General features: G+C 35.7%; 1 protein-coding gene across 1 annotated transcript in view; it reads left to right on the top strand.

Moving 5' to 3' along the window:
• LOC145661604 (phospholipid-transporting ATPase ABCA3-like) overlaps positions 1–12,569 on the top strand; it is a 1,415,399-nt gene that overhangs the window by 907,973 nt on the left and 494,857 nt on the right. The window contains exon 12 of the mRNA XM_081726924.1: positions 11,544–11,682. Coding sequence (XP_081583050.1) covers positions 11,544–11,682 — 139 coding nt within the window. The remainder of the gene's footprint in view (positions 1–11,543; positions 11,683–12,569) is intronic.

The raw sequence follows: 12,569 nt of genomic DNA, 5'->3' as shown, positions 1-12,569 counted from the left end.
CGTCTTCTTCGGACGGCCTCCTCCGTGACGTCTACTGACTTCACCTCCATTTTGGAAGGGACTCCACAGCCTCGACACAACACTTTTGTTCACGTTGAATTCCTGCGCCACTTCCACTTGCGATCGGCCCAATTCCAACCGCCCAATTATTCGCTCGCGGTCAAAGTCACTCAAATGTCATCTACCACCCATTGCAAGGTGTGTACCCCACACAAGAACCACTAACTCAATGCTTGGAGCCTCGGACACTACTGGGCTCTGGTGTACGCCTCATTGCATAAGATGTTCACCGCGCTTGCAACGGTGCTGCTTATGCGATAGAGTGGATGTTCGCCTCGCCTGTGTCTCTCTGTGTATGTGTTTGCCACTAACCAGTGTTGAATGGGGCCCACACGCCACTTATACCACGTTCTATCGGGTTGCTTAAGTTTTGTGGAGCGGTGTACGTTTGCGTAACATTTTAATATTCCACTTGTAATATCACTAATTATTTATTAAATCAGCCCACAAATACATTCACCTCAATAAAAATATTAAAATTTTATTAAGTCACTTTGACATTATTGTTGTTCCTACGACGAAGAACTCCCATCTAAAGTACGCAAATGTGCTAACGTATTGTAGATCCTCATTCACTACGTACTATGCACTCGCAGACTTGTGAACTTGGACCTTTTGATGCACACTAGGTGACGTCAGTTACGGAAAAAAGCGCAATTCGAATGCAAACTTGTATCTTTTGGACACGGCCTATGTATACGATATACAAATAGTGATCATAGAAATGACATTGTTCTTTCGTCTCTATCTAACGATAATCTCAAGGAGTTAGCGTTTACCACTAACGAAATACGAGCACAAATTTACAATTAGTGAACCATGTCAACTTACACGTATACGTGGAGTATTGTGTTTAAAATAAGAAAACTCTTCTTATACATAATCACACCAACATAAATTACTGGAATTATTAAAACATGAGCAATTGACAATTCAAAGTTATCAAAATAACATAAAATGGTATAGGAAAAATTTATATATAAAAATATCAGTTTGAACGTAATGGAGTTTGACAACCAGATGTTTAGAACTATTATCAATTTAACCTTAGAAGAAATACGAAGTTGCTATAGGAACGAAACACTCACAAATTTCGATAATTCGAATTGCCAAACAATATAATAATGTGGCATCAAATTACATATAAAAGTTAGCAATCAAAACTTGAATGCCTTATTAAATTGTCTCCTCATTCAAAAAGTTCATAGACTTATAGTTTTGCCAAATATAGTAATCTCCTCCATCAGTGTAAGTTTTAAGCGCATAATTCTTGTAGTTGGAACACTAGATCCATTTATCTCCTGGCTCTCTATGTGAAAAAGAACATCAAAACAAACAAAATAAATGGTATCTATTTCTTCAGCAATTTCCAATTGCTTCTCTTATTCCCTTTTCCACTTATCTTAGGGAAATAAAAGTTTTAGTTTACGTGGATGTACTTTTCTATTCTTCCAAATCTTTTTAACAGAAGTATTTACGAATGTAATAATTATCGAGGAATTTCTCTTCTGTCAACATCCTATAAAATCCTTTCAAATATTCTATAAGTAAGATTGACCCCATACGCAGATGAAATTATTGGAGTATCAGTGCACATTTAGACGAAATCGATGAACTATCGACCAAATATTTACCACTCGACAAATACTCGAAAAAAAAATGAGAATACAATACCCCGGTACATCAACTAGTTATTGATTTTAGAAAGGTGTACGACTCGGTTAGGAGAGAAACATTATACAACGTTCTTACAGAACTTGGAATACTGAGAAAGCTAATTAGATTAATTAAGATATGTTTAAATGAATCCTAAAGTAAAGTTCGGGTAGGAAATTTTTTGTCCATGAGCTTTCACGTCGAAAATGGCCTGAAACAAGGAGATGCGTTGTCGCCATTATTATTTAACTTGACTGGAAGACCAATCGGAAAACGACCATTAGGAAGACCTAGGCGCAGATGGGAGGACAATATTAAGATAGATCTCGCAGAGATTGGAATACAAAGTGGAAACTGGATGAAGGTAGCTAAGAATAGAAGTCAGTGGAGAGGTTTTGTGTTCGCGGCATTGAACCTCCGGGTTCCATAGGCTATAGAGTTAGTTAGTTAGTTAGTTACGAATGCCAGGACAAGGCACTTTCGTCATGAAGCTTAATTGCTTTCTTCATGGGTGTACTTTAGGTAATGATCTTATAGATTCGAGATCCAACCCATGTTGTGCAGTTCCGGAATCATTGCTCCATATTTTGACAATACCCCTAAGGTACTACGAGATTTTACTGAGGTATATTCGTCTTAGATGCTGCGTATACTGATTGTGCATTTTCATGAAGATGTACGTGATGACTAATAACAGTTCGTATTCATGTATTTCACTGTTCATTATATGTTTCTCTCAGGTTTTGTCTTCGGACACATATGTCAAACATGGTGATTGTTTCAAATTTTGTTGCTCCGTTACATATCCTGTCGTGAAGCTTGAATCATTAAATATATAGGAATCAAATAGAAATGTATCTGGGCCTAGTTGTTAATTTTCACATGTTCTGTCAAGCAGTGTTATATTTAGGGACTTACTGATTTTCTAGCAAGATATTCTGAACAAGATGATTGTTAATATTTTACACGTTACAGAGGAATTACATGTTTTTCTTTTTAATTTTGCATTGCTTTTAATTTTGCGAAACCTTTCAGTTTTGGCACCTTAAAGTTTTGACCGAAACAGGGCTATCGTCATAGCAATGCTTCTTTTCCCTTAGCTTTTCATCATTCATTTATTTTCTTATGACAAAAACAGTGGAATTGGAAAGAGAAGGAAGGGATGAGGAAAGGAAAATACGACACAGACAACGAAACAAATAAAATTTGAAAAGGATAACAAGTTTTCAATATCTATACATTAGGGTGGAGTGTAAAAGAGGCCAAAAAACTTTTTTTCGAAATTCGATTTTGGATAGGGGGCAAAAGTTGCATCATATTATAGTACTTTACCATGGAAAATTTCAATTCTCTAAAATAATTTTTAGCCGGGGCGCAATGGTCCTTAAGTTTGAAAGATTATGCAAATAAGTGAAAATAGGCCATTTTTTTAAAATTTAAATTCAAATTTGGATATGTTGCAAAAGATGCATCATATCGTAGTACTTTACCATGGAAAATTCCAATTCTCTAAAATATTTTTAGCCGGGGCTCCATGACCTTAAGTTTCGTAGATTTTGTAAACAAATACATGTCTCTTGTGTATTTGTGTAATTATTAGACAGCTCTTCGCTTGAAGTAGACTGTAATTTGAGGGTGTTAAGATTCGTTGTCGCGACGAGATGAATTTCTAAAGCTACCGAAGTTCATATTCTATGTTACAGGCTACATTAACCTAAAATTCACCACTTAGAGGTGCCTGCCGTCGAGTTCAATCCCACCTATTGAATTTTTCATAAGTTGCGTTCACGTCTTCCTGCAAAATACTGCGACTGTCTGAAAAGTAGGCATGTATTTTCTTGAGTCAATTTTGGAACGAATAAAGAAATCGCTCTCTCGTGCCCCAGATACTGAAAGAAGTTTCACTAATTAATTTCACTAATCTTTCCACTATTTGCGTATGACATTTGAACTCAGGGATATCAACACATGTATTTTCTGAAGCGCGAATTTCTTGAAATTTTTCGTGTGTCTCATGAGTCAGTATTAGCGTTCTGTTATATTACACTCATTCTAGTTTATCATTTTTGTGTAATTATTAGTCTCGAAGTTTAATACTGGCACTTCGAAGGAACGAATTTCAGAAGGTTTACACTGCTTTCTGGATTGGAATATTTTATCAGCAGCAAGGATTCGTGTAGTTAATCTGTCGACACCAACCATGGCAATGAGAACGTTTTAAGGATTCGCATAGAATGCATTTCTGGAAATTACTTTATTGACTGGAGTCTTGTATGATTCTTGCAAACATCGCGAAAGTTTTATGATCAGGAACAAATGTTTAGCTCCGTATTTGACAAGAGGTTTCAGTTTGATGTTGAACCACACTTTTATCACGAGTTTTGAGCTCCTCTGAAGGATTTGGCATTGATATATACACCTATAGACGCAAAAGTGTGTAAGTCACTGTTAACAAGCGAACATGCCCAAGTTTCCCAGGTTTCTTAATCTGCTAGGCTTTTATCAGTCTAATCTTATGACAGATTGGAGTATTTCACTCAAGTACCTCTGATCATAACTGAGATCAGGCACATTTAGGAGTGTAGGAGGTTCTGAAGAAATCTTTTCGAAGTCGTACACTGAATTTGTTTCACAATTCACTAATGATCTGCCAATAGAGCCAGAGAAAGTGTAAGGGCCAGTACTTATACCGTCGATTTCTTTTAGTAAATGACGAAGTGGTAGTTCAATGAAATGCAATAAGCATATGCACCACTGCAAGGGCCTCCCTAAATGGTTTTCGAGCACTTTAATCACTCCTCCTTTTGACCTAACATTAATATTAGTGCCACCGCAGCCGATAGCTACCACATCTGATAGGTCCACATTATTTTCTTGTAATTCGCGGCAGATGAAACTAGCAATATTCTTTGATGATGCTGATCCGGTCAAAGCATTTCGTCACCCGTTTCTACATGGATAGAATAATGTTCTTCCATCTTCATCTTCCGGACATCGTGAGCGTTTGGTCTTTCTTCCAATCAAAATAGATGGCACGAGGGTTCACTTTATTAACAGTCTCTTAGTTCTTACACTTATACCACTTTTCACAACTTCTCTTTGAATTTTACTTCTGTCAATCTTCTCTAAACTCACATATTTAAAATCTCCCAAAACCGCAGTAGCAATTGCTGCAATTTTTCTTCTAGTCACGCCGGTTTTCTCCTTCACTTTTGCTAATGTTGGGACGAATTTTCTCATTTTCGTGCATCCAATCTGTGCTTGCTCTCTTGTCTTCTTCAAAGGATATTTCCAACTAAAATATGATCTCCTCCAGCTTCAGTGTGTTCTTTATCGCCTTCCTATCTTGTTTCCGAAGATGATAAGTAGTCTGAAGATTCGATAATGTACCTAGTAGAGTATAATACTCTTTGGCTGAAGGCTTCACCGTAAGATCGCTTTCTGGCTTTCCTTCCTTCTCTTTTCTTGAATTTCTTTGTCCAAGTAATATAAATAATACCGAATATAATTTTTTACTCACCACCTAGCGACACAACTAGGCTAGTTATCGTCCGGAGCAAGAACTCGCCTTAGCGCCTCTCCCCGGACCAACCAAACCAAAAGGCTCCGCAACTGTATCTAATATTGGCATCAGACAGTAGTTCTCCCATTCCATTCTTTCTTCAAGTGATAAAGCTTGATTTCAAAATTGTAGTACATATTTTAATTTTTAGTACAAGATAAAACACTAAACTACTTTGCAACTAATTGACAAATAATCTGAGAGTAGCATGCTTGACACATTCTTACAGTCTTAACGAAATAACTGCAAATCGCAATGTTCTCGGAATTATATTGGGATGTGGATATGTGTAGAATGAATCAACATCTTTTGCTTTTGAATAGAATATTTAATTATGAAAAACAATGAAGCTGTTGTCTCGAGTATTATACTCTGACATTGTACAAATCTCTTAAATCGATGTAAGTTAAATGAAAACACAAAACGCTGGAACTAGAATTTAACCTCTTTGGATGCAAAGGTTTTACAATGTCCTCAAAAGATAGCTTTAAAGCTAACATAAGCTCTATGGATATGATCCTAAGGTTGATGAGTCGTTGTTTTCCTGTTAAGTTTCTTAGCTATTTTTTTTATATATTTAGTTTGCTAAAACTCCTTTCCTTGCTTTATAGTGAAAATAATTGTATGCCCATTTTTGCGGCCCCCAATTCGACGCCCGGGTCATAAGCCCCGTTCCCCCCTAGTTACGTCACTGTCACCACCAACCAAACTATTGTACTATTAACAATACTGCCAAAAGTTCATTGTAGGATATCAGAAGTCTTATTAAATAGCAAAAAGCTTCTTTATGACAGACTCGCAAAATGCTTATAGTTGATCACTTTTCGTCTTATTATTCCCAAATTTCAGGACCATTGTGCCCCGGCTAAAAATAACTTTAGAGAATTAAAGATTCAAGTTGTTATCTATTGACAAAGGATGCATCTTTTGCCCTCTATCCACAATATAAATTAAAGTACTTTCAGCGAACATTTGCTAAATGGTTACATAGTAAACGGAAATTGATTTGCAAAATTTCAAATTTAAAACCCATTGGGCCCCGCTAAAAATTATTTTAGAGAATTGAAATTTTCTATGGTAAAGTACTACGATATGATGCAACTTTTGCCCCCTATCCAAATTCGAATTTCGAAAAAAAAATTCGCTCCACCCTACTATACATACTATCTGACAAGTAAACCTTACGTTTGGGTGAATCGAGTTGCTGACTGAGACACATATGAGAAAGTAGTACTAATGTGGTCAATACTTCAGTGAAGTTGTAGGTGCGAAGCTCCAGGGGTTTAGGAGATACAGCTACCAGAACATCACATGGAAGTACAGAATAGTCTTCATACAGTTGAAAGTAAAAGCTCTGTAAGACCTCTTGTAACGGCAAAAGGTGAATAAGAAATATATGTTTATATATTAGGACTAGAAGGAAGTCATATAGTAAGGGTATATGTGACGGCGGCCATCTTGAAATCCGCCATTTTGAATTAAGGTTAAGTTTTTAAAATAGGAATAGGGTCATGTGATACATAATTTAAGGCGCAAATTTAATCAGAAAAACAATGGTCACGTTAATTTTGAATTACGCACAATTGGTAAAAAGTTACAGGGAAATTAAATATTGTTGCAGCATATTAGTCCTTTACCCCACCTTGTATATTTTGTTTTAATGATAATAATTAAATAAAAAGCAAGTGGATAAATATTAGGTCTATGGTAAGAGTTGCCTTGATGGCGGCCATGTTCAAATCCGCCATTTTGAAGCAGACGAAAGTTTTAAACAAAACGTATAACAGTGATACCTTATTAATTGCAAATTTTACCATAAATCCAACGGTATAACCATTTTTGCTTTATCATTAACCAGCATTTGTTATCGCATAAACAAGTTGCTAATTTAAGGAAAAATGACCAAAGAGGAATTGAGTCATAATTGAACTTGGGTCTTTCTTCCAGAAAAGTCCTCAATTAGTACAATCAATATGTAGTTCAGAAAAAGAGTGCATGACTTGCACAAATGCTCTGCTCACAGTGAGCACACCTGACAAAGGCAATCGAGTTACACTTGACACATCTGTCGTTAACAATTCCGTCAAAGCAGTAGTCGTAAGGAGCGATCCATTTAATTTTGTGCTGGTTAATGATAAAGCAAAAACGGTTATACCGTTGGTTATGGTAAAATTTGCTATTAATAAGGTATCACTGTTATACGTTTTGTTTAAAACTTTTGCCTGCTTCAAAATGACGGATTTGAACATGGCCGCCATCAAGGCAACCCTTACCATAGACCTAATATTTATCCACCTGCTTTTTATTTAATTATTATCATTAAAACAAAATGTACAAGGAGGGGTAAAGGACTAATACATATGCTGCAACAATATTTAATTTCCCTGTAACTTTTTACCAATTGTGCGTAACTCAAAATTAACGTGACCATTGCTCTTCTGATTAAATTTGCGCCTTAAGTAATGTATCACATGACCCTATTCCTATTTTAAAAACTTAACCTTAATTCAAAATGGCGGATTTCAAGATGGCCGTCGTCAAGTATACCCTTACTATATGACTTCCCCCTAGTCTTAATATATACCCATATATTTGTTATTCACCTTTTGTCGTTACAAGAGGTCTTACAGAGCTTTTACCTCCAACTGTATGAAGACTATTCTGTACTTCCATGTGATGTTCTGGTAGTTGTATCTCCTAAACCCCTGGGGCTTCGCACCTACAACTTCACTGAAATACTGACCACATTTAGTACTACTTTCTCATATGTGTCTCAGTCAGCAACTCGATTCACCCAAACGTAAGGTTTACTTGTGAGAAATAAAAAGGAGACTCGAGTTAAGCCTGATTCTAATCCTTCAATTTATTCATCGTTAATATCCTTAAAATTTTTATACTTAACCTTCCTTGTATGTTAGTAGTATCTCCTTTCCTTGTTCAGTTTTTTCATCATTCATTGCTTTTGTAGTTTTTATACTTAACCCTTTTTGTATTTTACTGTTATCTCTTCTCCTGGTTGTTTGTGTTTCCACCTTGTATGACTTGTTTTTCACCTATTTTGGTTCTCTCCTGTATGTAACCCTTTCATTATGTGGTTTTCACTATCACTCTTATTTATTATTGCTTTACCGCATCCTCTTAAAATATTTGCTATAACACATTATACTAACACTTCACTAACACTATACAACTTACTTATATAGTTTTCACTCTTAAGTGAACTAAAGTACAGTGATAATATGCAAAAGGGGATTGACACGCATGTATACGAACTCCATGGTTGTGTGACTTGTAATTCCTATATTCCTGTAGCAAAGGCATCGATAGTAATTTACGTGTTGCAAAATTAACCATATATATGATATTATATATGAAGACTAACAACATGATCGAAAATACAGTAATTACCTTAAGTAACATGGAAACCAAGATGTTAACTATTTACTGACCTGCTAGAAAATCATTTTTCTTTCTCGTGCTCACGGGTTTGTCTACCATTCACCGTGCAACTTTCTCATTAATTGCGTCTGGTGAAAGCTTTGGTACGACGAGCACTGTTTCCACTATCTGCGTGTCAAGCAAATCCAGTTTCCATTAAGTTTTACAGTATTCGTAATCGAGTGTTGAAAACGAAAGTGTCTAATTACTTGTCGATAGTAGTCACTGAAGATGGAAACATGAAATCGTTTATTTTGCTGATAGATTGCAGAAATGTTAGTGGTCATCATATCATAATGACAAACATATCATAATATTTTAACTTTAAATTCACAGTTATTTTCTTTGAGTTAAACTTCTTACAATTATGATCAGAGGCTAAGGAAGATAGTGGTTATAAGGAACGAAATACAAGAATATACCAAGTAGGAGAAACAAGAGAAACAAGGAAACCGATGCATGAGTGGTTTATCTAACACAAATCTCATTTGGTGGAAGCTATGATCCCAAAGATCCGAAGGAGCACAGGTGAGCACTGTACAACTCAGTTCTTTATTCACACATAATTTGAATTGGAAACTACATGCTCCGAAGGTAAGCGTGTTAGCTGTGATGAAATACATTCATATTTATTTCAGATATATTAATATAATAAATAAATCATTATTACAAACATTTTTAACCTTATGAACAAACTTGAAATTTCCTCGCTTCGAAAACTTTAAGGAATTCTTAACATATCAAACTATAGTAAATCTTCCTTTCCAACGATTGTTTTACTATCGATAATTCTGTTTAATAGAATTTTCTTATAAATGCATATAAACAACTTCTAGTGTAAAATCACTGAACAGTAACAGTTTCTTCGCTATAAATTACTTCTAACAAATTAAAAGAAGTAATATTTTTAACGAAAAATCCATTATGAATTGTACCGTTGTCGAATATCTATATAAAAGATAACTTTAATCTTATTGTGTACGAAAATCGTGAGATCGAGCAAGATTGATTTCTCTCTTGTTAGCACGTGCCAAGGATGTTATAAAATAGAGGGTCTGCCCATACGTATCTTCATCCTATGAAGTCAGTGAAGCCGAAAAACAACTGAGCATCGTCTGAGCTAGTACGTCTGATTGGCTACTCTCGTTTCCTCCATGTTTATTGGCTCAAAACATTGCGATCTTAGTGGCGCGGAGCGGGTAGAGTAGGTGTGGCCGAACTGTGACGTATGGCTTCACGATTTTGTGGTATGTGCCGATCCTCTATTTTATAACATCCTTCGAACGTGCTCACTCGCTTGCTAACATAAAATTCTCCTCAAGCAATGTTAGAAATGACTGTTAGAAGTTTAGACAGTTATGCGTACAAGCACTTATTCAAAATACATTTGAATATATTTTCTTTGAGCTAGAAGGCAGACCTTTAAAGGATTTTTGAATAGCCCCGAAGTAGAAGAACATTTTTGCCACTACATTGTTCCCGTTTCTTTTCAATTTTTATGGTCAAAGAGTAATTGTTCTAATTCTCCAAGTCTTATACCTTTGTGAAGGCACTAGTTTGATTCTTAGTTAGCATTACATTACGTAACAAACAAAAACTGAATATTTCAAATAACAAACTTCAAACTGTGTTCCGAATGCTCTGTCATTCAGAAATGATAACTCAATGGATTTTAAACTTTCTCTTCAATGTGGTGTTCCACAAGTGCAGTTTTTGAACTTAAAAAATTTCACGCGCGTAATAAAATAATTAAGCTGTGTGCATTAAGAGCACTTCATTTCTTCAAAGGGTTTCAAATAGAAAACTTTGTTCTAAAGTAAAATAGCTGTGAGTATAACATATTTTTAGAGTGTATACTTACCAGAAAATATGGTGGAATCATGGTTTTGTTTTACTTCTTGTATTACAGCTTGTATTTTGCACATTATTGGATATTGTAATATCCTATGAGATGTTGTAAACAAACAATTCCACGCATCAGTGTTTAAAAACACCACAACGTGGTTCGGCAAGAGAATCTCCCACCAGATGGATCTACAGTCACATGCAGACGACGGCTTCTGGCCCCTCCCACGGAGCAGAAGACGACATCGGAGCAGCAGCGCCACCGCCACCCAAAGGACCCTATAAATTGGATGGACGAAGACAGCTCGATACCAGTTTTCTGGTGACCCTCCTCTAGTCTGCTTCGGGACTTTAGGAGTAACGCCTATCCTACGCCTATCCTTTCTCCCGGCTTAGCCTGCTTTGGAGCTCCGACTGGGAATCCTAACCTCAGCCGCTTAGCCTGCTTCGGGACTCTGTTGGTCATCTAACCTACCCACTGCTTTCTTCGGAGCTTTGGGCACCTAATTCCACTCCTCTTAGTCTGCTTCGGGGCTCTACTTGAGATCCTGTCTGCGACCTTACGGTCAGAGACCACCTATAACTAACCTTTGATATTATAGAGATTAATTTGTACAGTATTTTGTGGAAATACTTTTATAGTGGAAGCTTTTATAATAAAATTGGTAGTGGGAGATCGATTCCGGACGCTCTTTTTATTAAATGCTCTACCCAAAAATCCTATATGAGACAAAGTTTTACACTATGCATAATTGTTTACATTTAGAAGTGCCCCAAACTGCTGGTTGTTTTATACTGCATATACACGTTAAACTTTTAATGAGGTTATTGAAGGTTATTATGTTGCACCATATAAGGACGAGCTATGTGGAGAACAGCATAGATTTGTCCACCCAATAAGCTAGTCTCTGTCCCTTTTTACTTTGGGCTGTTAGTTATTATATAATTCATTTTATTGTGAAATAATATTTTTCTTTTACAGGAAGAATCACTCCATAAAACTGTCATTATAGCTACTAATTTAATGAAAGAAGCTGAAATTTTGGGTGACAGAATAGCCATCATACACAAGGGCGATATTCATTGTTACGGAAGTTTAGATTTTCTTACAAAATTTTATGGTAATTACCAATGTTAATAGTATTAGTTATAACAGTAAGGAAATATCATACAGTCTAGAAAACAGAATGATTATCTAACTATACATATTGATTGGTAGCAATAGTTAATAGTATAATTTAGTCTTAGTGAGGTATAGTATATTTATTTATTTCTAAAGCCTAAAAATCATTCTATGTTTAGTTTAAAATACTTTTCCTTTTAAAATCTTATTTGTGTTTAAATTTGAATATTCTGTAAAATCGTATTTATATAATTTGTATTCGTATTGCATTTATATGTAATATCTTCCTCTATGTAGTTGAGGGTTTTCCTTCACTTGATTGCACTGAGAAGGACAATTAACTGGAGCGAACGCGAGCGCGTATTATCGATGAGATATTTATTATTTTCAGACTTGAATAACGTGTTTTGTTACGAGAATGGTAAAGAGTAACTTTTATTTTCATTCGTTGTTATTGTCTCTGATTAACTCTCGTAAGCTTCCATGTGCTTATAGCGCTTGTTGACTGAAGACGTGTGTTAAACAAGGAATTGGTTGAATGGTTAGTAACAGACTGCACCTTGTCTGAATTTACACCTTTTTCCTAGACTGAGGGCGTTACACTTCAAAGACATGTGGAATCTAAATTTAAAATGGAGGGAGAAGAAGTAGAAATGTGCTACACTGACAAAACAATGTATGTGGCGTACGTAAAATCGTATGTTACATTTGTAAATCCTGTAGTTTTTGGACTTAATGTAGAGCAAACGTATAACTGAAAACTCATGTTTTATAATACTTTCTGTGTAAGTGATCCATCTGTACGTACTTTTCGTATGAAACAATATAGGCGGTCAGGATATTACATACAAATAGACGTATACAACATACAGCTGACGAACGCAA

The sequence above is a fragment of the Thermobia domestica genome, chromosome 10 (genome assembly GCF_964235325.1).
Source record: "Thermobia domestica chromosome 10, izTheDome1.hap1.1, whole genome shotgun sequence".
Taxonomy (NCBI): Eukaryota; Metazoa; Arthropoda; class Insecta; order Zygentoma; family Lepismatidae; genus Thermobia; species Thermobia domestica.
The sequence above is the reverse complement of the archived record's forward strand: the minus strand, read 5'-3'. Positions and strand labels throughout refer to the sequence as shown.